Source organism: Lampris incognitus, chromosome 6, assembly GCF_029633865.1.
Source record: "Lampris incognitus isolate fLamInc1 chromosome 6, fLamInc1.hap2, whole genome shotgun sequence".
NCBI classification, from domain to species: Eukaryota; Metazoa; Chordata; class Actinopteri; order Lampriformes; family Lampridae; genus Lampris; species Lampris incognitus.
In genome coordinates this window covers 49303812-49328641 of record NC_079216.1, presented here as the reverse complement: position 1 = coordinate 49328641, position 24830 = coordinate 49303812, and the positions used below count along the sequence as shown (strand labels likewise).

The 24830-nt window shown below is 40.3% G+C and overlaps 2 protein-coding genes across 4 annotated transcripts in view; one reads left to right on the top strand and one right to left on the bottom strand.

Annotated features, from left to right (window-relative positions):
• Positions 1-5941, top strand: part of eif3ja (eukaryotic translation initiation factor 3, subunit Ja) — a 9257-nt gene extending 3316 nt beyond the window's left edge. Inside the window, exons 3-8 of the mRNA XM_056281887.1 lie at positions 232-283; positions 683-774; positions 1234-1348; positions 2737-2898; positions 3298-3371; positions 3860-5941. Coding sequence (XP_056137862.1) covers positions 232-283; positions 683-774; positions 1234-1348; positions 2737-2898; positions 3298-3371; positions 3860-3994 — 630 coding nt within the window. The 3' untranslated portion in view covers positions 3995-5941. The remainder of the gene's footprint in view (positions 1-231; positions 284-682; positions 775-1233; positions 1349-2736; positions 2899-3297; positions 3372-3859) is intronic.
• Positions 1852-24830, bottom strand: parp16 (poly (ADP-ribose) polymerase family, member 16). Of its 3 annotated transcripts, none has more exons than XM_056281886.1 (7): positions 24602-24827; positions 23707-23903; positions 23274-23411; positions 22975-23181; positions 22390-22561; positions 22110-22254; positions 1852-1946 (listed from the first exon to the last, which is right to left on the bottom strand). In XM_056281886.1, the coding sequence occupies exons 2-7, from the start codon at positions 23893-23895 to the stop codon at positions 1892-1894; spliced, it is 906 nt and encodes a 301-aa protein (XP_056137861.1). In that variant the 5' UTR covers positions 23896-23903; positions 24602-24827; the 3' UTR covers positions 1852-1891. The 3 variants fall into 3 exon arrangements, with proteins under 3 accessions (XP_056137861.1, XP_056137860.1, XP_056137859.1); XM_056281885.1 differs by lacking the exon at positions 1852-1946 and adding an exon at positions 10937-11022 and having other exon boundaries at positions 24602-24828; XM_056281884.1 differs by lacking the exon at positions 1852-1946 and adding an exon at positions 20073-21177 and having other exon boundaries at positions 24602-24830.

Genomic DNA, 24830 nt, shown 5'->3' with positions numbered 1-24830 from the left:
CTGTGACTACATGAGATCAACCATTTTCAAGCGAGATTAGAAGGTGGAGACTGCAAACTGTTATATGTGCTATGTTCTCTTGTGACAGAGTAACAGCATGTGTCATTTCACCACGTTGTTAAAAACGAGATCCAGAGGTTTTCCATCAGTCTGCTGATCATCTACAGGATGAGCTTTTTATATGTAGAATTACATATAATTACATGTTTCATAAATCTTTTTATTCCGCAGGACAATTGGGATGACGAGGAAGAAGAACTGAAAGATGAAGAAAAGAAAACAGGTCACTGGATAAACATAACTATTCAGTCTCAACTGCATACATATCTGTCCAACAAGGTCATTCAGCGGTAGAGACTAGTGTAGGACACCCTGTTACTCACTTAATATAATGTCAAATGTGTAAAAATGCCATATGACAGCACTGTTCTTAATGTTTTCTTGGACTCTAGTTTTCATGATGAAAATGTTGGACAAGCGCTGATTAGATGTTAAGTTTTCGATTATTTGATGGAGGCTTTAATCCAAAGTGTCCTACAGTACCATGAGGTGCATGTGTTTTAAATATGAGTGGCCCTTGTTGGCTGTCTGTGTCATGAACTAACTACAACTAATGAACCACATTAGAGACTGCACAAATTTGAAAGATGCATAACCTGTCATCCTCCTCTACCCCTCACAGAAACAACACTGTCGACAAAGAAGAAACTAAATGAAAAAATAAAAGAAAAAGAAGATTTACAAAGAAAAAAACAGATGGAATTGAAGATACAGGTGAGTACTGACCTGCAGAACAGTTTGCTCAGATGTAAAGAAGCCCCCCCCCCCCCAAATAAATACAGAACGATTTCATGGTTTCAGTTTATGGAAATGTAAAAAGAACCTCATTTGATATGGATATCAATGCTTTGTCGTCATACTTGAGTTAAGACCTGTGTATTTAATCAGTTGTAGATTTGTTCACATGGACACGAAGCCCTGGAGCTTCCATTTCATGACCTAACCACAGTATTTTAAAGGAGCATCTCATAAGAATCTACAGCTGTTTACAGAATCGGATATCCAGTCTGAACGCGCTGCAAATAGGCTTTTCTTTTGACCTACGTTTATCTTTGAAAAGGAACGTCCATTTCATTTGCATGTTGTACAAAACCAATTGACCTATCAATCTGTATATTTTGGTCATTCAGTGGTAAACAATATTTATTGATTGTCCCTTTTTTTTTTTCTTAGTTAGAGGAATCCCAGGACGACAAAGAGCTCACACCAGAGGAGGATTTGGCAGAGAAACTCATAGAAGAAAAACTACAGGAGGATTCCCTTGTGAAGCTGGACGGTGAAGCTTTCGGTATGAACGGAGCGATATTTTAGCAATGAAATATAATACTAGCTCAGAAATTTCTATCATGCATTCAGCATTTACTGTAAAAAAGGGATGTTTTTTCATGGACGCACAGATTGAGTCAAGAGAACGAGGCCTTAGTGTGAAACAGGCGAGGGAGCCTTGAGAATGTTGAGCGGACATGTTGGTGTCTCTCAGATTTGTATTGTTGATGGGGGTCCTTTTGATCATTTCATCATAACAATCAAGACTGTCAGGGAGACTACCAAGTATTTCGGGCAATCTCTGGGAATGAGCTAAATATCACAGGAAAAGGTGAAACAATTTAATAATATATTTAGACTATCTATTTAAACTAGATTATTTCACTGTCATTGATTAATCAAAACACCGGATTTATCTGGATTTTTATTTACATCTGTTAGTGTTAAGTCGGAAGGCACGGTGGCGCAGTTGTTAGCGCGGTCGCCTCACAGCAAGAAGGTCCTGGGTTCAAGCCCCAGGGTAATCCAACCTTGGGGGTCGTCCCGGGTCATGCTCTGAGTGGAGTTAGCATGTTCTCCCCGTGTCCGCGTGGGTTTCCTCCGGGTGTTTCAGTTTCCTCCTACAGTCCAAAGACATGTAGGTCAGGTGAATCAGCCATACTAAATTGTCCCTAGGTGTGTATGTGTTGGCCCTATGATGGCCTGACGGCCTGTCCTGAGTGTCTCCCTGCCTGCCACCCAATGACTGCCCGGATCGGCTCCAGCATCCCTGCGACCCTGAGAGCAGGATAAGCAGTTTGGATAATGGATGGATAGTGTTAAGTCCCACAGTCCAAAGACATGTAGGTCAGGTGAATCAGCTGTGCTAAATTGTCCCTAGGTGTGAATGCGTGTGTGTGTGTGTGTGTGTGTGTGGCAGCCCTGTGATGGACTGGCAGCCTGTCCAGGGTGTCTCCCCGCCTGCTGCCCAATGACTGCTGGGATAGGCTCCAGCATCCTCACGACCCTGAGTAGGATAAGCGGTTTGGATAATGGATGGATGGATAGTGTTTAGTTATCTGACAGAGTTCACATGGAGACCAATAATAACCAATAAGACGATTACTGGGAGTAATCTGTTAAAGGCAACATTTTGGGTTTACATAGTTTTTGAAATCATTTTCTTATTCCTCTAAAACTTGGCTGTAGTTTGTTGATCACATTTCTTCCAATGAGAGACTGCATAAATCAGAGGTTACACTTTGTTAGTTTTGTCTAATCTGCATTGAAACTACCACTCATCTCCTTTATCTGTATAGTTTCTCTCACTTTCATATGTCCCACTAAAAAGGACATTTTAGTTCTTGTTAAAAATGCAAATCTCAGTTCAAAATATGTCAAAATGCTCTAATCATATTTTGGTTACTCTAGGTGTCTCAAACAACGTCACGGGAATTGACGGCATCAGCCCTTCCTCAAAAGATGACTTCACAGAGTTTGAGAAACTGTTGAAGGACAAGATTTCCCCTTATGAGAAGTCCATACATTATTCCGGTTTCCTAGAATCATTGTTCCGAGACCTCTGCCTGTCCTGTAAGTATTCAGGTCTAGTTTGTGAAACACCAAATTCAAGCCTGGCTCACTTTGTTCTTCCGCTATATCTTCATTGTTGAAAATAAGTTGTGTTTGCACTAATATGCACTATGTTACCATTTGAATCATCTACTACCTTATTCTATAATGTTTTTTATTTTATTTTTAATTTTATGCCATTTTGTGTTTAGCATGTTTATGAATCCAAGTCTGGTGTTGAGTCCTTAAGCTGAAACGTTATTCATGTCTTTGGATGCAGCTGCAGGCTCAGTTCCTATTTATCACTTACAATTCATGAAAACTAGTTTATATGAACTGTATGCAAATTGAATTTGACTTATGTATGAAAATCATTTGCCAATACTTTGTGATAAGTCATTCTTTTCTTTTGCTTTGCAGTGGAGGTGGAGGACTTGAAAAAAATTAATGCTTCCATCACAGTTTTACTCAGTGAGAAACAGAAACAAGAGAAGGTTTGTGTTTTAATGTAGTCATTAGGAATTAGTCTTTTTTTTTTTACTCATTTCAGACAACGCTGCCTTTATTGTTGTTTCTTCCCCATTTGTGGCAGTGAGACTCCCTGTGATCCCATTTGTTTAGTGATGATGGTTAATGTTTTGTTGGATTATCTTTCTGAATGTACTTTTGCGTTACTTGGGAAAATAACTGCCAAATTTTACAAGAATGACCTGTTAAATACTAATTTACTCGGACAAAATGACATGACTGTTACTGATGGTTGAATGAGTTGCCTGTGATGCAGGTAGACGGAAAGAACTGTGCACGCTGGTCCCAAACAGATTAGTTCACTCACTGACACAAGTGAATTGATAAGGTTTATACATGTGGTCCTAACTGTTCAACTACATCTGGGCACAATAGTTGTTTTTTTTAGATGAAAGTTTCATGCATGTCAGTGTTAACTTAAACTTGAAAATAAACTCAGTTTTCCTTTGTTTAGCAACTGAATAAGGGCAAGAAGAAGAAGAAAGGAACTACTGCTGGAGGTGGGCTTAAGGCCAAGATGAAGGACGACCTGGCCGACTATGGGGAGTTGGATGGGGGTTATACACAGGACTATGAGGACTTCATGTGATACCTTCTGTCAGTATTCCTCTTCTTGCTCAAACATCTTCTATCGCTGCTTCAAGCCATCCATCGGAACCCAAGTATCAACTAAAACATATAATACTGTCACAGGTACAAAGAGCGTTTAATCAGTATATTTTTTTTAGGAAATAATCTGCCTTGTAGGAAAATTATCTGCCTTGGGTTGACCATCCCATGTCAATGCTCCCTCAGATTGGAAGGAAAACACTTCGCCTGTGGTATATATTTAAAAGATGGAAAACAGTCTTTCCATCTCTGCCATTCTTGGCTAAATTTGATCTCTGGTCCACCAAAAATGTTCCAAGATTGGTGAGATGGACTACATTTGTTGTTCTATGCAAAGTAGAATTTCCCTGAACAAATGTCATGTTTTTATTTGTGTCAAGTCAATTTTGTTTGTATAGCCCATTACAGATTTGCCTCAGTGGGCTGGGTCTTGACATTCCTGAGATGTAACTGTTACACATTGGCTTAGAAAAAAAACTTTGCCTGGTACATGTATTGCATCGGCAGTGCATTGCATTTTCAAGTGTACATTTCCAAAAAGATGACTCATAAACCTGAGCTGTCATTTCAGTTTTAAGTATTACGTTTGGCTAAAGGAAAGGTTGGGAAAATGTGGTACTTGGTGTGTCTACTGTCGCATACTTGCAGACTCTTCCCATAACAACAGGAATGCATTGCTTATGCATTCCTGTTGTTGTGGGAAGAATCTAAGAATCCTTAGATTCTTCATGCAAGTCGAATGATGTTGCCTTAAAAAAAGATTGTTCCAAAATTACCGCCAGTGAAGATATAAAAATGAAGCATACATTTGCATTTGATTTAATTTTCAGCCATGTTTTTATAGTTGCTAAATGTTGTCCTTGTTCTGTCAATGTGTTAGCAACAGTCCCTCCACAGGACAACAGTGTTTAATGTCGTGTCCATCCTGCATATCTTGGGGGAATTGTGTCTCTTCTGAGGTCAAAATGTTTGACCCCCCCCCCCCATAGTCCCACTTAAATATTCCCAGCCTTCCCTTTAAGAATATTTTCACATAACACTGCCTTTAGTAATATTGAATAATATTTGAATATAACTATCTATGATGGTAGAAAAAATCTTTTTGAGTTTTTAGGTTTTTTTTTTTTAAGATACCGTATTTCTTATAGTATTTGGGCAGCAAACGCTGTGTTGTCACTCTAGTAGTAAAGCGGCGAATTCCTGCAGGATATTTTCAGACAGCTGTTGGAAACCTGAACACCAGTCCGCTAGTCCACAACCACATTCATGCAAATATACTTAAGTCTGTTGTTACCTTCACACAAACAGGGTGCTGTCGAAAAGTGTCGGATGGAACATGTGTTTGTTGACAATAAACTACAGGTTTGTAGTTTATTGTCAACAAACACTGCTTTGTCTTAACAAAGACTGACAGCTGATTTAATTCCAGAAAAGGGATATAGTATTTCAAAAAAACAAAAAAAAAGATCAGATATGAGGCCTGAAGTTGGAAGTTGTGTCTGCCGGTGGTGGGGCAACGCTACAATACAGAATATCGCTCTAAAGAAAAGAAAACCTGTCTGGATGAAAATATGAGTATTTTCATGTCATTATAAGCCTTGTATGAAGATGCAGCAGTTTCTTTGCTGTTAGACGACACCGAAAAACTGTTATTATTGGGTGATGGGAGACCAAACTGCTATTTTAAATTCCTCTCTGTGCTATTTTGCCTACAGTTTTGAGTATTTCAAGAAACTGTGGGATAACATGTTTATTAAGAGGGACTGTTGTATAGTATGCAACCCTTGTATTATATCGTGTCACACCCCATCTCCTTTTCCTATTTCTTTAAACAGGACCAATTCTGAGTTGGTGAAGTAACAATACCACGATTTGTTGCTATGAATAATTTATTGGGGAAAAAACAAATAAAATTGCGTGTAAAATGCGTTACTGTTGAACTGAATTGGTTTTGCTGGATGCAAATGATTGATCAATGATTTAAATTATTGTTACAGGAATGACAAAAATGATAATGAAAGTGACATTTTCGTATTCTTCACTGACAATATTAAAATCATGTATTATATAAAAGCATTCTAGGCTACTTTTAGTGCTGCTGCATTAGTACTATTTTGCTTTCCCATGCCTCATAATCCCATAATGAGAAAAATTCAGGTTATTTGTAAAAATACCTTTGTTACCGGTAGACTCACAATCTACTACTACTACTACTACTTTCGTTAGACTTTATAGATGACGAGTAACTAAATTCCAGATGGCATTCAAATTTAGGCCCACGACTAACGAGACCTTTTATTTGGGGTTTGTGAACCAAAGCATTGTCTTGCCAGCTGGTCAGATAACTTGCCGGTCGGTGTCTTAAGCCTGTCCTCTTGTCCTTGTAGGAAATAGGTCACTGTGCACCAAATTGCCCCTTTCGGTAACCATCATGTGACTCCAGTTGCAAAGGAGACCAGTCTTCACACCTTTATCTAACAAAGGTGTTCAAAATGAAGAATATATATATATATATATATATATATATATATATATATATATATATAAAGCTTCTTTTTTTTTTTTGGAAACCGTCAATGGTGTTGATAAAAGGGCTCAACAAATGAGGAGCGGAATATCAATATAGATGTAGGAATTTTTTTTTAATACATAGCAGTACAAGCTAGTTTTCGTGTGTCACACACTCATCAGCTGCCAATGAGTGTGCGACGCACGAAACAAGCTTGTACTGCTATGTATTTTTTTTAAAAATCCTACATCATAATATATATATATATATATATATACGTGATATTGTAAGGATACGGCACAGGGATAGTTATAAGCACATTTAATAATAATAATAATAAAAACCTACACTAGGTAAAATGGCCCATGTGCCTTCAACTGTTTATTATTAGCTGTCGGGGGGGGGGCTCATATATACATGAGCCGTGTGTGTGTGTGTGTGTGTGCGCGCGCATGTGAGTGTTGCTGGTCTACTGCACCTCACCGCCATGGGAATCCTCCGACAGCACACCGGATTTGGAGAGCAGAGGGATATGCAGAGCAGGCTAGCTGTGCTGATGTTCTCTGCCGTACTGGTTATGGGAGGAGGGTTCTGAATCCAGAAGGTCTCTTTCACCTTCCCCTCGGTTGAGCCTTTACTAATATCACAATGTTAAGAAAATTGGCTTTGTTGGAGTACGTAACATGATTTGATGCCGTTTGATGAGGTCCTATGATTGATGACACGCAGATCACCATTTTTAGAGATGCGCCATGTTGTAAGCCATGCATTTCGCATCAGAAAAAGGGAGAAATACAGGCCCCAAATGTTTTTTTTTTCTTTGTGGATCTTTTGAAGGTGATTGTTATGGGGTTGCCTTCAGTTAGTTGGGTTTATTTGTAAAATATCTTGGTTATCTTTTAGCAGACTCATAAAACCTTTAATGAGACTTGATATATGACGAGTTTCTAAATTTGAGATACTGTAGGCCCGCAACCAATGAGAGCTTTTATTTGGAGTTTGCAAACTAAAGCAATGTCTTGATAGCACATACACATGATCTGCTTCTTAGGTCAAGTGTGATGGTGACACCCTGATCACTGATTAAAGAGATGTAGCAATTGTAAACTGCACTTTGCATCACAAAAAGGATTGAAATCCGCTGCTCTTCATGGAATTATATCTTTGTCCATTGTTTTTTTCCCCTCTTTCTTCCCCCAATAGAGCACTCCTGAGGGACATTTTATGTTTTGTCCCACTGTGTCGACATTCACTGAATTGATGCCTTGCTTGAAGCGATCACACCCACAGTAAATAGCCGCTAAGCAGATGTGGCAAATTAAAAATGTCAGCTATAGTGGATATAAAAAGTCTCCACACCTTGTTAGAACAGCAGGTTTTTGTTCATTCATTCATCATCAGCCGCTTCTCCGGGGTTAAAAACCCCACTGCCATCTCTCCTAAACATCTCCATGCCTCCAGCATCTCTCCTCCACACATGTCCAAGCCATCTCAATCTTGCCTCTCTTGCCTTGTCTCCAAACCGTCCAACTTGAGTGGTCCCTCTAATATAATCGTTCCTAATTCTGTCCTCCTTCGTCAATCCCAGTGAAAATCTTAAAATCTTCAACTCTGCCACCTCCAGCTCCGCCTCCTGTCTTTTTGTCAGTGCCACGGTCTCCAAACCATATAACATAGCAAAACAATCAGAAACATTTTAGGGGGAAAAAATATAAAACTTAGAATAACTTGATTGCATAAGTGTTCACACCCTTTTATAACTGGAGATATGGCTGTGGTCAGATAACCAATCACATTCAAACTCATGTTAAATAGTAGTTAGTATACACCTGCCATGGGCAGCATGGTGGCCCTGTGGTTAGCACTGTTGCCTCACAGCAAGAACCCCAGGCCGTCCCAGGTCCTTTCTGTGTGGAGTTCGCATGTTCTCCCTGTGTCTGCATGGGTTTCCTCCGGGTGCTCTGGTTTCCTCCCACCATCAAAAAGACATGCATGTTAGGGTTAACACTCCTGCCTGTGCCCCTGACCAAGGCAATGGAAAGAAGAACTGGAGTTGGTGCTGCAGCTGCACTGCTCCTATACAATAGGATGGTTTAAATGCAGAGAACAAATTTGTTGTAAGAATACAATTCGCTATAAGAATACAATGACAAAATAGTGGCTTTCTTCTTTTAATTAAACTGACTGTGATTAAGCCCAAATAAGGTTCAGTTATTCCTTTCTGATTTTCTTTGTTGCATCCAACTGGTCCACAAAGAGCTTACAAAGCATGAATGGGATCTCATTGTTGAAAGGTATCGATCAGGAGAGGGGTACAAAAGAATTTCCAAGGCATTAGATATACCATTGAACACAGTAAAGACACTTATCAACAACTGGAGAAATATGGCACAATAGTGACATTACCAAGAACAGGACGCCCCTCCAAAACTGCTGAGAAGACAAAGAAAAAACTGGTCAGGGAGGCTGCCAAGAGGCCTACGGCAACATTAAAGGAGCTGCAGGAATTTCTGGCAAGTCCTGGTTGCTCCCTACATGTGACGACAATATCCCGAATTCTTCATATGTCTGGGCTATGGGGTAGGATGGCAAGACGGCCTTTTCACACGGAAAAAAAAATACAGTGGTGCTTGAAAGTTTGTGAACCTTTTAGAATTTTCTAAATAAGACCTAAAACATCAGATTTTCACACAAGTCCTAAAAGTAGATAAAGAGAACCCAATGAGACACAACTATTATACTTATTTATTTATTGAGGAAAACGATCCAGTATAACATATCTGTGAGTGGCAAAAGTATGTGATCCTCTAGGATTAGCAGAATTTGAAGGTGAAATTAGAGTCGGGTGTTTTCAATCAATGGGGTGACAATCAGGTGTGAGTGGGCACCCTGTTTTATTTAAAGAACAGGGATCTATCAAAGTCTGATCTTCACAACACCTGTTTGTGGAAGTGCATCATGGCAAGAACAAAGGAGATTTCTGAGGACCTCAGAAAAAGCATTTTTAATGCTCAGGCTGAAAAAGGTTACAAAACCATCTCTAAAGAGTTTGGACTCCACCAATCCACAGTCAGACAGATTGTGTACAAAAGGAGGAAATTCAAGACCATTGTTACCCTCCCCAGGAGTGGTCGACCATCAAAGATCACTCCAAGAGCAAGGCGTGTAATAGTCGGCCAGGTCACAAAGGAACCCAGGGTAAAGTCTAAGCAACTAAAGGCCTCTCTCACATTGCTAATATTAATGTTCATGAGTCCACCATCAGGAGAACACTGAACAACAATGGTGTGCATGGCAGCGTTGCAAGGAGAAAGCAACTGCTCTCCAAAAAGAACATTGCTGCCTGTCTACCTTTTGCTAAAGATCATGTGGACAAGCCAGAAGGCTATTGGAAAAATGATTTGTGGACGGATGAGACCAAAATAGAACTTTTTGGTTTAAATGAGAAGCATTATGTTTGGAGAAAAGAAAACACTGCATTCCAGCATAAGAACCTTATCCCATCTTTGAAACGTGGTGGTAGTATCATGGTTTGGGCCTGTTTTGCTACGTCTGGGCTGATGATCTGGGCTGATGAAACAATTAATTCTGAATTATACCAGCGAATTCTTAAGGAAAATGTCAGGACATCTGTCCGTGAATTGAATCTCAAGAGAACATGGGTCATGCAGCAAGACAACGACCCTAAACACACAAGTCGTTCTGCCAAAGAGTGGTTAAAGAATAAAGTTAATGTTTTGGAATGGCCAAGTCAAAGTCCTGACCTTAATCCAATCGAAATGTTGTGGAAGGACCTGAAGCGAGCAGTTCATGTGAGGAAACCCACCAATGTCCTAGGGTTGAAGCTGTTCTGTATGGAGGAATGGGCTAAAATTCCTCCAAGCTGATGTGCAGGACTGATCAACAGTGACCAGAAACATTTAGTTGCAGTTATTGCTGCAGCGGTGGGGGGGTGTCACACCAGATACTGAAAACAAAGGTTCATATACTTTTTCCACTCACAGATATATAATAATGGATAGTTTTCCTCAATAAATAAATGACCAAGTATAATATTTTTGTCTCATTTGTTTAACTGGGTTCTCTTTATCTACTTTTAGGACTTGTGTGAAAATCTGATGATGTTTTAGGTAATATTTATGCAGAAATATAGAAAATTCTAAAGGTTTCACAAACTTTCAAGCACCACTGTATCCAAGCCTCGCTAAATTTTGCAAAAAGATACATCCAGTCTTTCAAAACCATGTGGAAGAATGTGTTATGGTCTGATGAGACCAAAGTTGAACTTTGTGGCCATAATTTCAAAAGTTATGTTTGGTTCAAAAACAACACAGTACTAAACCAAAAGAACAGCAAACCCATGGTGAAGCATGGTGGCGGCAGCATCAGGCTTTGGGGCTGCTTTTCTTCAGCCAGATCTGGGGCTTTAGTCAAGGTGGAGGAAATCACAAATAGCTGCGATTACCAGTCGATTTTGGCACAAACCCTTCAGGCATCTGCTAGAAAGATAAAGAGGAATTTCACCTTTCAGCACAATGACCCAAAGCATACATCCAAATCAAAAAGAATGGCTTCACCAAAAGAACATCAGCATTTTGAAATGGCCCAGCCAGAGCCCCGACCTGAATCCAATAGAATATCCGTGGGGTGACCTGAAGAGGGCTGTGCATAGGAGATGCCCTCGTAATTTGACGAATCTACAATGTTTTTACAAGGAAGAGTGGGGAAAATATTGTGAAGTCAAGATGTGCCAAACTGACAGACTCTTACCCAAAAAGACTGAGTGCTCTAATAAAATCAAAAGGTGCTTCACCAAAGTATTAGTTTAGGGGTGTGCACACTTGGCAAGCAGGTTATTATGTTTAGTATTTTTTTTACCCTAAAATGTTTAACTTAGTTTTTATAGGTTGCAATTTCAAAACAAGTGGAAAGTTCTGACAGGATGTCTTGATTTCTCCTTTTTTTTTTTACATTACAAAGACCTGCCAGTTTAACGGGTGTGTAGACTTTTTATATCCACTGTATCTTTAAACCATTGCCAAGTTTCAGTTGTCCATCAGTTTCATTTTAAGATAAGATGATAAGATGTACTTTATCAACCCCCGTGGGGAAATTCATCCTCTGCATTTAACCCATCCCAACACACACACACACACACACACGCACACGCACACACACACACACACACACACACACACACACACACACACACACACACACACACACTGGAAGCAGTGGGCAGCCACATTGTAGCACTCAACTCCAGTTCTTCTTTCCATTGCCTTGGTCAGGAGCACAGACAGGAGTATTAACCCTAACATGCATGTCTTTTTGATGGTGGGAGGAAACCAGAGCACCCGGAGGAAACCCATGCAGACACAGGGAGAACATGCGAACTCCACACAGAAAGGACCTGGGACGGCCTGGGGTTCGAACCCAGGGCCTTCTTGCTGTGCGGCAACAGTGCTATCCACTGGGCCACCATGCTGCCCTAAATAGGAATTACTGTGATTTAAAACACATTCAATTTGATTGCATCACATTCAGTCATACAATGACATTTGATTCACTGCAATGTAGCTGTCATGAGACACATAAAACTTGCACCAAGTCCACCAGTTTTGAAAAGTATATTCTTGTAACTATCTAATAACTATCGATGTATTATGTGAAATTGTCATTTTGAGATGAATAACAATTTATGAGGCAGCAGTAACGAAGTCCCAATGGGCAGTTTGATCTGTCCTTCAAATGATCGTTCTGACAGAGAGGCTTGTTTCAGTTTAAAAATGCCTTTTTTATATTTCACAAGTCTGAGTCACTTTTTTGTTTAACTAAAACAATGGCTCACCTTTTCTTTCAACTCACTTGTCAACAACATCAGCAATAGTTGTGCTTACTTACTGACAAACTATTGGGCTTTAACAAGAAAACCTAAACTAAAATGTTCTAGTTAAGGCTAGCTAGAAATATGTGAAGCTCGTATTGACCTGGTTACTACATATATTTGATGTGTTAGTGTGATGATTAGAAGTAAAAATTAAAACAAAAGCAAACTTACAAGATGAAACAATGCTGTCTGCATTGTAAATAAGCACTGCAAAAAAAATTACATCTGAATGAATAATTACTAATCTCTTACTGAATGATTAAATTTAGAAAGCAACAGTAATTAAGCTTGCAACTTCTTATAATGCTCTCAATGTGTAGGTTTACTGAATGTGCACTTTATACATGTCAGGCGGATTGGTGCAGCATCAAGCAGTAATCTGGACGTTGTACCGGACCGTTGTAGTGAAGACGGAGCTGAGTCGGAAGGCAAAGCTCTCAATTTACCAATCAATCTTTGTTCCAACCCTCACCTTTGGTCATGAACTTTGAGTGGTCACCAAAAGGGTGAGATTGCAGATACAACCGGCTGAAATTAGTTTCCGCCGTAGGGTGTCTGGGCTCAGCCTTAGAGATAGGTTGAGGAGCTTGGACATCCGGAGGGAGCTTGGAGTAGAGCCGCTGCTCTTTCGTGTCGAAAGGAGCCAGTTGAGGTGGTTCGGGCATCTGATTAAGATGCCTCCTGGGGACGAGACCCCAGGGTAGACCCAGAACTCGCTCGAGGGACTACATGTCCAATCTGGCCTGGGAATGCCTTGGGATCCCTCAGGAGGAGCTAGAGGGCGTTGCTGGGGAGAGGGACATCTAGAGTGCCCAACTTAGCTTGCTGCCACCGCGACCCAACCCCGGAGAAGCAGCTGAAGATGAATGAATGATTTGATTGAATTAATGTGTCATCTGGGGCTTAAAATCCTCACTGACTTCATAAAACATCAAACAAGGATTTCATTCATGTTTTCAGGTTTGTTTCCTACTGTGAAGACACATTACCGTATAAGGTATTTATCAAGGGCGCTAGGATCTTTGACCAAAGCGGGCCACCCTTGTTATCATCCCCACAGATGGTTCTTTAAACTGATTAAAAACAATGGATAATAAAGGAAACTTCTGTTAAAGTTTGAATACATAAAAGAATATAAAACACAGTTACACTAGACGACACTTCTGCAAAGCAGTGATTTTCAAATGAGACCAAATGTTGCTGTATTATTGGGGAGCAACTATAAGACTTTATCAGCGCTCTTTTGAGTTCTGAGTGAGCGTTCCTGCACAGTGCATGATGTTTTGGTGATCACCTATAAGCTCAAAACACATTTTTGAGTCAATCATATTACCATATTTCCCGGACTAATATTTTCACCAAAGTACAAGCCACACTCAGCAAAAAATGCATTGTTGCGACGAGAAAAACCCGTCATTTGTATATAAAAGTTGCATTTATATGGCGGTACAGTATTTTCAATTGAGTCAGAACATTAAACAGTGCCCTTTAGTGGCATTAGTTGAAATGCAGCGTACTGTCCGACAAAATTACATTGTATAAGTCGCAGTACCAGTCTAACAAGTTAAAAAAAAAACACGGCGATTTGTCAGTCCAGCAAATACGGTAACTAACTTGTATTTTTGTAATCCCCAATCTCTTAATTTAAACGATCAGACAACCCCCCCCCCATCAACTTCAGAAAAATTGGACAACTGAAAAAAATTTTGTTACCGCTTTATTACTGTTTTACTTTTTCTTTTACTGTTTTATTTTTAGTGTTTTATTACTGTTGAAAATCGGTAACAAATATAAGAAAAATCATAGCGTTTAGTAAAAGGATGTACATCTTAAGAACTGAATTGTTATGAATATAAAATATCATGAGCATTTGAAGACATCATGAGCAAAGGCAGCCAGTGGCCTCACAAAAGTATATTTCCCACAATGTAAGTACAAGTATAATATTCATCCTAGGGTTTCCATTTATTAGACAACTGACTATTATATTCAATGCCCCCCTTTTTTTTCTAAATTATATTTGACTCATAAAATTTAACACCTGTGGGTTGTGAGAATTATATCACTACCCACGCTTAAGTCCTATACAGACTGTACGACTCCAAAATGTTTCATGTCATGTCTTTGAAATGGCGGCAAACGTTTTGTGTTGTGGGCAAAATCTCAAGTCCTACACACTTTCTTAATCTTGCCTCGTTAATGTGACAGAGTCTGTCCGCCCATGAGATGTAGTAAAAGTTCTTCCAGTATCAGAATTTGTGGGGCTCATACATTTAACGTGACAGGACTTATGAACCAATGACTGACCCATCAGAACATTACCAGAAAAACTTCATTCCTGTGCATGACAAGGGATATAGTAACTGTAAATACAAATGCAAGTCATGTCAGATGAGAGAAAACATTGCAACCAAATGAGACTTTACTCTTATTTAGTTTTTTTGTATTGTACAGTGACCCACAAGTGCAAAACTTATTGACAAAGCAGGAACAAGACAGGTTAAAACCTAGTATACGGCTGTTTTTGCAAAACTTATTGACAAAGCAGAAACAAGACATGTTAAAACCTAGTATACAGCTGTTTTTATCACGGCTCCAGCATCTCTGCGACCCCGATTGTGTTAAGCGGCTTGGATAATGAATGAATGAATGTTTAAAATGTGGCTGTGTTGACATCAGTTCCATGAACAGCTGATGACATAATAGAAAACTCCACACTGATTCATTTTGAAAGCAACGGCCAATGGAGAAACTCCAATTCGGCCGTTTCACCAATGGTGAAACTCCATAACTCACTCAGGCACTCGCTCAACTAACTACATGTGTACGGCTGGCCTCGCTGTTGTGGTCCAGCCAAAAAACAAGACACAGGGATGCAAACAATTTGGTTTATGGCGAATGTCACTTTGTTGACATCAATTTGGATGACTTGTGTGAATCGTCCAGATCCAAAGGTTTTTTCTTGGAGGGGGGGGGGTCCTCCTTAACGATTTCTACAGTGTAATTCTGTCACACTCGTATGAGTGAACTGCACTGAGCAAAAAAATCTACTCAACTGTCAAGACCTGTTAAGAGGACCTCACATTACAACACTGGCTATGTAGTTGTTTAGTCTTGCTGGACCGTGGCTTACACAGACCTCACTTAGGCAGCTTGATGTGGTGTGTTTTAAAAAGAGGAAATTGAGGACATAATTGAACTACATGTAGTTAACTACTCCCCAACACTGCAGTTATGTCGTACATGGCAGTGGCCTCGCCTAGCCTTGACTGTGTTTTTAGCGTCGTCGTGTGGAGTGCGGGGGGGTGTGTCGAAGGTGTTTGGCTGAGACAGCTAGCATGGGATTGGCTGAGGGAGCTTGGTCTGCTGCGTCCTGTGGGCCCAAGGATCATGGCCCTAACTGGAGCTGCACCCGAAGAGGAAACACCGAGGGCGGTCTAACAGGACGCAGAAGCGGGCAGGCTTGGCTAACTGCTAGCCCATGCAGACCGGCAGTTCCGACAGTCATCCTGGCTGGCGTCCATTCTCCTGGACAGTGATTTTTGTTTGGTTGGTTTAGATATATGCGTTAGTTTGGATATACACTACCGTTCAAAAGTTTGGGATCACATTGAAATGTCCATATTTTTGAAGGAAAAGCACTGTACTGTTCAATGAAGATAACTTTAAACTAGTCTTAACTTTAAAGAAATACACTCTATACATTGCTAATGTGGTAAATGACTATTCTAGCTGCAAATGTCTGGTTTTTGGTGCAATATCTACATAGGTGTATAGAGGCCCATTTCAAGCAACTATCACTCCAGTGTTCTAATGGTACAATGTGTTTGCTCATTGGCTCAGAAGGCTAATTGATGATTAGAAAACCCTTGTGCAATCATGTTCACACATCTGAAAACAGTTTAGCTCGTTACAGAAGCTACAAAACTGACCTTCCTTTGAGCAGATTGAGTTTCTGGAGCATCACATTTGTGGGGTCAATTAAACGCTCAAAATGGCCAGAAAAAGAGAACTTTCATCTGAAACTCGACAGTCTATTCTTGTTCTTAGAAATGAAGGCTATTCCATGCGAGAAATTGCTAAGAAATTGAAGATTTCCTACACCGGTGTGTACTACTCCCTTCAGAGGACAGCACAAACAGGCTCTAACCAGAGTAGAAAAAGAAGTGGGAGGCCGCGTTGCACAACTGAGCAAGAAGATAAGTACATTAGAGTCTCTAGTTTGAGAAACAGACGCCTCACAGGTCCCCAACTGGCATCTTCATTAAATAGTACCCGCAAAACACCAGTGTCAACATCTACAGTGAAGAGGCGGCTGCGGGATTCTGGGCTTCAGGGCAGAGTGGCAAAGAAAAAGCCATATCTGAGACTGACCAATAAAAGAAAAAGATTAAGATGGGCAAAAGAACACAGACATTGGACAGAGGAAGACTGGAAAAAAGTGTTGTGGACGGATGAATCCAAGTTTGAGGTGTTTGGATCACAAAGAAGAACGTTTGTGAGACGCAGAACAAATGAAAAGATGCTGGAAGAATGCCTGACGCCATCTGTTAAGCATGGTGGAGGTAATGTGATGGTCTGGGGTTGCTTTGGTGCTGGTAAGGTGGGAGATTTGTACAGGGTAAAAGGGATTCTGAATAAGGAAGGCTATCACTCCATTTTGCAACGCCATGCCATACCCAGTGGACAGCGCTTGATTGGAGCCAATTTCATCCTACAACAGGACAATGACCCTAAACACACCTCCAAATTGTGCAAGAACTATTTAGAGCAGAAGCAGGCAGCTGGTATTCTATCGGTAATGGAGTGGCCAGCGCAGTCACCAGATCTGAACCCCATTGAGCTGTTGTGGGAGCAGCTTGACCGTATGGTACGCAAGAAGTGCCCATCCAACCAATCCAACTTGTGGGAGCTGCTTCTGGAAGCGTGGGGTGCAATTTCTCCAGATTACCTCAACAAATTAACAGCTAGAATGCCAAAGGTCTGCAATGCTGTAATTGCTGCAAATGGAGGATTCTTTGACGAAAGCAAAGTTTGATGTAAAAAAAATCTTATTTCAAATACAAATCATTATTTCTAACCTTGTCAATGTCTTGACTCTATTTTCTATTCATTTCACAACATATGGTGGTGAATAAGTGTGACTTTTCATGGAAAACACAAAATTGTTTGGGTGATCCCAAACTTTTGAACGGTAGTGTATGTGTTCTTGTAGTTTCTGGTTATGTGTTGCAATGTTGTGGGAAGGGGGAAACGATGTTTCATTTCATTTCAAGTGCACAAGTGCATGAAATGAAATGACAAATAAAGTGTTTCTGATTCTGATGTTACTTTTGTAATTCTGAAGATAAAAAATTTACAAACTAGAATTACCTGTTTATTTAAGCATATAGCACAAGCATATAGTCACATGGTTATATGATATTACGCTGTTGCATTTTTTTCTTCAACTTTGGGTAGCTGTTTTTTCCACCATGTCTTTGCATCCCTGAAGACAGCGTAACAGTAATAACTTGGAACACAGTGACCTTAAAACGTGACAGAATATTTGTAATATTGAAAAAAAACTAGACGTCTCAGTATTAAGCACCAACACAGTAGTATTTATCCAGCTGCAGCACATTAATTTGTCCCCTCCCCTGAACATAAGCATTAATGCATACGCATTAACCCTTCCCAAGTTTAAAAGAGACTAATTTTTTTAACCATCTCTTCAATTGTATAGAAAGTAGTGTAGAAGACTACTTCGCAGTTAGTTGGGGGAAAAAAGTAAGGCGTTCAAGTCCACCTCTCACTTTTATGGTACAGCAACTTCCATTTTGCCATGCCTTAAATGTTTTTGTGTTGCGAATCAATGCTTTTGTGTAGTGCTCTAATGTTGTGTTGTCAATGTCTTTGTTTTACAAATGTCATTGTCTACTGTGGCCTAATGTTGCCAAGTAATTACTGTTGTCATTTTTTTTCTGTTTCATGGATTTTGCTCTTTGCATCCCTGGGTCACTGTATTTTTTGCACTTGAAACACCACCAAGTGTCACAACAACTTGTTCAGAGGCCATGCTTGTGAGCGACACACTGTTGACAAACTTCACACTGTTGCTCTGCTGACTGTTGTAGCCCTGAGCCAGTGTGTTATCAGAATCTTCACTCACTGTACAATATGAACAGATTAATAAAGACTTTAATCTCTTCACAACACCAAATAGACATGAGAGAATCTATTGCACACTATGCTCATGGCTAGACAATGGCAAAGCCCCAAGTAATGCAAAAACATGTAGCAATGAAAAGCACTTTCATTATTGTCGAATGAGAATACTGCAGCAGACCTAAGGGACAATTACAAAACAGCGGTATATAACTGGACCTATATGCAAGCCCAATCTCACAGACAAAATGTTTGTAAACAACTTAATTACAGGTAACAAAATACCATGAATGCCAGCCTATTAATGAATGAGGACACCTGTTCAGACCTACTTTTAACCCCAAGGTAGACTTACATGGAATATTATTGTTAATACCAAACCCATACATAAACATAAACATCTCTAATGTAATACCTAAGCATAAATATTTCTAATCTTACTCATTTTAATTTCTAACTTCATCACCTGTAATCTAATAGTTCTATAGCAGATGATTTGAATGCATGTTCACAACTATGTCCTCATTCATTGATACATTGACATGCATCACATGTATGAGACAGAATGCTGGCAATCAACATTTTGAGAAATGCTAATTTGTATACAAACGTTTTGCCTTTCAGACTAGGTTGTATATGCAGGCACCCGTCCCATGCAGTCAGCTGTGCAATTGTTTAAACAAAATGGCTTCTGTTTTACAATGACAGAGACTTTTCCCCCCTCCTTGATATGATTGAAATGACAGGGACCTTTTCCCCCCTCCTTGATATGATTGAAATGACAGGGACTTTTCCCCCCCCTTGATATGATTGATTCCTTTGAGGTCAAGAAGGCTACAAGGCTTACCCACAAAATAAAATGTTTGCCAATTGAAAATGGTTCCCATCAAGAAATTACCTTTACAATCAAAGAAAACAACAGTATAATTTCTACAGCTATTTGTAAAGATATGTCACCTTATAACACCTCTAATAACCATTTACACACACAAGAAGGATTAAGGATAAAACCTGTATTAAGGTGCATTCAGTTTTGTTTGTTTTTTTTAATTCCCAGGCCGATTAAGAACGTACCATATTTCCCGGACTACAAGTCGCACTCAGCAAAAACCGTGTTGTTGTGAGGGAAAAAAAACATATATTAAGTTGCTTGGGTGTATAAGTCACATTTATATGGTGGTACAGTACCGATGCACAGGTCAGGGTTTTTTAATACCTGCACCCACCTGACCCAACCTGAGTCAAAAACCTCCAAATTTAGCCTAGGCAACAGCAAAGTGAGCAGTGTTGAACTATTTCATTTTTGAGCTGTTTGCTCAGCATAATAAACTGATTGCAAGGCACAGCCTATTGTATCCTAGCCTTATAGGGTCTGGGTCTAAGTTACTAAATAAACAGATGAATTATTCCAAATGGTGTTCTATGTTGTTGAATAGCAGCAAGACAAGTAACCCTTCAATAAAGACATGGACTCTGTCTATTGTTGAATAGCAGCAAAACAAGTAACCTATCTCTCTCTCGCTTGCTCGCTCGCGCACACACACACACACACACACACACACACACACACACACACACACACACACACACACGCCTCTTCTTTCTGACCAAAAAGAGAGTTTTGGCAGCAAAAACAAAAGGGGAAAAAACTTGTAGGTGAAGCCTCAACACTCTAAATGTATGCATTGGCCAAAAACAGGAGGCAGGGTGGCACAGTGGTTAACACAGTCACCTCACAGCAAGAAGGTCCTGGGTTCGAGCCCCGGGGTTGTCCAACCTTGGGGGGTCGTCCTCTGTGTGGAGTTTGCATGTTCTACCCGTGTCTGCGTGGGTTTCCTCCATGTGCTCTGGTTTCCTCCCACAGTCCAAAGACATGTAGGTCAGGTGAATTGGCATTACTAATATTGTCCCTTGGTATGAATGTGTGTGTGTGTGTGTATGTGTGTTAGTCCTGTGATGGCCCGGTGGCCTGTCCAGGGTGTCTCCCCGCCTTCCGCCCAATGATTGCTGGGATAGGCTCCAACATCCCCGCGACCCTGAGAGCAGGATAAGCGGTTTGGATAATGGATGGATGAACAAAACCACCATCGCAAATTGATGATAAAGCTGCTTGCATGCATTCATGTGTGTTTGAGAAAGCGTGACAGAGAGAGGGGAAGAGAAGGTGGACTAGTAATGCACAGCTAAGCCTATTGCACACAATGTTTACTCTGAGCGCTACTTACACACTTTCTGACCTGCCTGCTCGAACCTGTGATAGTTTCCAGTAAGTTTACCTGAAGCCGCCCGACCTGCGCATCACCATGTTACTCAATTGAGTCACAAGATTAAACAGTGCCATCTAGTGGCCTTAGTTGAAATGCAGCGTATTCGTTCCGCAAAATTACATTGTTTTGGAATATAAACCGCAGGACCAGCCAGACGAGTAAAAAAAAAAAAAACAGTCCGGGAAATATGGTATATCCCAGCGTCTCCATCCTGTCACCGAAATAGTCTGTGCCAGAAGGATAAAAATGTGGTGGAGTTAAAGGCACCAATGAATATGAGCAGCAGAAGGTAGAGGCTCATCATTACAGCAAAATGGTGTCTGACAAGCCAGGAGGTTCCACGAGAACGTCTGAGGTAACGAAAAAAAATAAAATAGAAAAAAGCAACCTGGTTACAACTATAGCTTATGCAATATTCATTACATTCAACATCCACTGAAACAATAGAACCAAGATTCATTTCTGAAAAAGGGATTTTAGCTATTATTTATTGATAAATATAAAACAAATTTCGGTATTTCTACAGTATCAAAGCTTGGACTTGGTCCTGATAAATTATGCAAAAGTTCTACCATCTGTTCTAAAGATATGGTTGGACTATATATTATTCTGTGCTACCTTTTCTATTTCCCCATTTGGCTTGTTGTTTTCCCAAGCTATCAGCCTTAAATTACTTTTTTTCTGGGTCACAAATCAGGTCATCCCCTAAAGCTAAAGCACATCCAATCCCTTATAACATTCAGGCACTGAACTAAAAACAGTACATTCATGTGGACACATGAATAATTTTTCCTAATCCATGTTCTGAGTTACTAAAAGGTAGTTTTGTGTATTTCACACAACAATAATGGCAACAGTGGAAAAAAAACAAAAAAACTCGTATGCTGGGAGGCACTCCAGATTCCTGCTCTTGGGTCAAATTGGGATATACATTTTAAAATATTTAAGTCAGAATAATACTGATGAATACTGTAATTTCTTTCTGGCTTCTGAAGGAATTGTGAGGCTTTCCAAGATGTTCCATTAAAACATCCTTATGCTATTGCCCTTTAGTATTGGGGAGCAAGATTAATATTTACTGTGGCATGTGATTTAGTTTTATATTCAGAATAGTGAATCGCAGTGAAAGTGATGTTTTTGTAACTCAATGACAACTCCAGCAGGAAACAGTGGGAAGCTTTAAACACTGTGCTGAAATGGTCTCATGCATCATCATCATCATTATTCATTCATCATTAGGAAAGACAACTCTCAAGTTAATCCCACCCCAAATGTACCTTACCTGGACAGATGTCGTCTCTGGGAGTAAACAAGCAGGTATTTGACCCTCACAAGCTGATTGTTGGTGACTATAAAGTATTTCTGTGGTACTTCCCCTCCTTCGCTGTTCCTTGCCCTTGACCGCTGACGGTCGATCATCTCAGAGTCTGAAATAAATTGAGGGAATTACTGAGTGGAAATCAAAGGGTAGCCATTTTCCCATTATGAGACATATTTCACATTTTCCTGCACTGCTGTGAAGTGTCCACCATTATTTTTTTTTTTCGGGGGGAGGGGGCTACCTTTTCTCTTCATCTGGCACTTAACATCAGGGTGATCAATGACTTCACACAAGGCAACACAGCTGAGCAGTTGGCCCAGGAGACTTTCATTCCAACCGCTGCCATGGGGACTGTATAGGACTGCCATGCTGAGGTCACTGGTGAGGTAGGTCCCCTCGCCAAACACTGAGGTCTACAAGGAATCAACACAAGACAAGTCAGATTAACTGGATTTTAATTTCTATGTCAATCAAAATCTTTTTTTTTACTGTGGCCATAGTCATATGAATCTCGAATTATCTTTAATATGAAATCTCTATATAGATGAAGGCCAACAGATTAGGCAATTTCTTGGGCAGTCTCCTTCTGCGCTTCAGATTAAAACATCTATATGCCGTGATTCCAGTTATTAGGCTTGACAATACAGTTTGAGACAGTTAAAGCCACTTCCCTTTTAACTGACAATGGATCACAAGTTTGATATCTTCACAGAGGAGACATTAGTAGATATCTCCTCTGTGAAGATATCAAACTTGTGATCCAACTGACAGTGGATCACAAGTTTGATATCTTCATAGAGGAGACATCAGTAGATACTTCACTCACCTTGTTAAGGTGGCAGTGTAGCCCATTGTGAATGATAGAGTGGAAGTTCTCCAGGCGGCTTCCATGGAATGCATAGAAGATGTCTCTGCCAGCCCTCATCTTCTCAAACCTAGCATTCATCTGATCACAATACTCCAGCTCAAACAGGAAGTCTGGGACAGGTGTACAAATTCTGTCGTTTTCAGCCAGGCTGCAGAGTTTGGCATACTGGTAGAGAACATGAGCACAGGTGTCAAAACAACAGCAGGTTGTAACACAGTGGCTGTAATTTGGGCAGTTTAACAGCTGCGGTGACCTGCCTCATCTTTCTGCAGTGTCTTCACAGCAAAACTTTTGGAAGAAAGAACCCAATGGACAAGAGCCAGATGGTGATATCCCTCTCCTGCTCTTAGTCTAACCAAGTCTCTCACACCAGGCAAGGAGCTCACATCTGTCAACTGGAGGGCAAAACACAATTTTCATTAGAGTACCATGACAACAGAGGGTAAATATAATTATAGTATGTCTTACACTTTTCCTTTCTACTGTATGTGAGGCCCTGTTGTACCTTTTATTTAACATTGTTTTTCCCTGGGCTGTCACTCTTTGCCAGTGTGACCAAGGCAATTTCCCATGGATTTATTTGGCTTGGTGATGAAAGTGATCCTAGATTTGGGCCATGACTGTATTGGCGGCAGACTTAAAATAGAAATGCAAAGGCAAAACTGGAAATCAAACAAAACAAAAACGTACTAGCTCATCAAAATCCTTGTTTTCCCCAATGACATATCTTGGTGGGAAGGGTCTCAGCAAAGAATCCCTTTTGTAGCACTGTGCAGCTGCAACAAAGAGACTGCAGCGCAGGTCTGCGGCCACTGGATCTCTGTGAAGACAGGAGCACACAAGCTCCCTGACTGCGTCAGATGGAAGAGGTGGCTGCATTCCCAACACTGTAAATAAATGTAATATGATAACATCAGTGAGCATAGTGAATAAACAGTCTCGGGAACACTAAATAATGAATTTCAATGCTACAAGGCTGAATTCAAATATAACTGTGAGACATTCCACACTGACCCATATACCGCAACCTGACTAATTCAATTACGTTATGAAACCTGTTCACAGGACAACTTGCGAACTAACCCAGCTTAGCTACCCAATTTGTTTACATTATAGCTAACTTCCTCTAGAGCTACCCATTCTGCATGACCAGTGCTTTAAACTAAAGTGCAACTTCCGTACCGGCGCTATACAGTGCATTAGTTTGTGTGGTTCCTTGTGCAAATGTCCACCCAAATCGAGTCAGCATATGTGTAACGCACGTTTAAAACCAACAAATGTTAGGCAAAATTCTGTTTTAAGAATGAACACAACATCAACGATCTATGTAACTGTACAACTGAATGCAAGACAAACAGGTAGGCAAAGAAAGTTAAAGGAAATCCTTGTAACGTCGGCCTATGTTTAGGTTACTTACCTTGTGTAGGTAAGCCAGTCAGCTAGTTTGGCCAAGCTATAGCATTAGCTAATTTAACCATATCTAAATAACTGCCAACGAAAAGTAAGGGCTGTTCTCTATATTAAGTCATTCAGTAATTGATTGTAAAACCTTTCCACAATCTTAATGTCTGGCATTAGTCATTACCTTGGGTTTTTCGCTTTCACATTACATTACAGACGACGAGGAAGCCGGCTAACATTGGTTGATGCTAACTCCGGCTGTGTGGCAAAGCGGCTGGAGTTTCTATCCGCAAATCAGGAACCTCTAAGTGGGAGGTTCTTTATTAGAAGTCGGAGGATCATCAGAGGGGATTCATTAAAAAGACGGTGTGGTCACCTGTATATGAACTAAAGTGTGTCTAGGATCGTGTCGT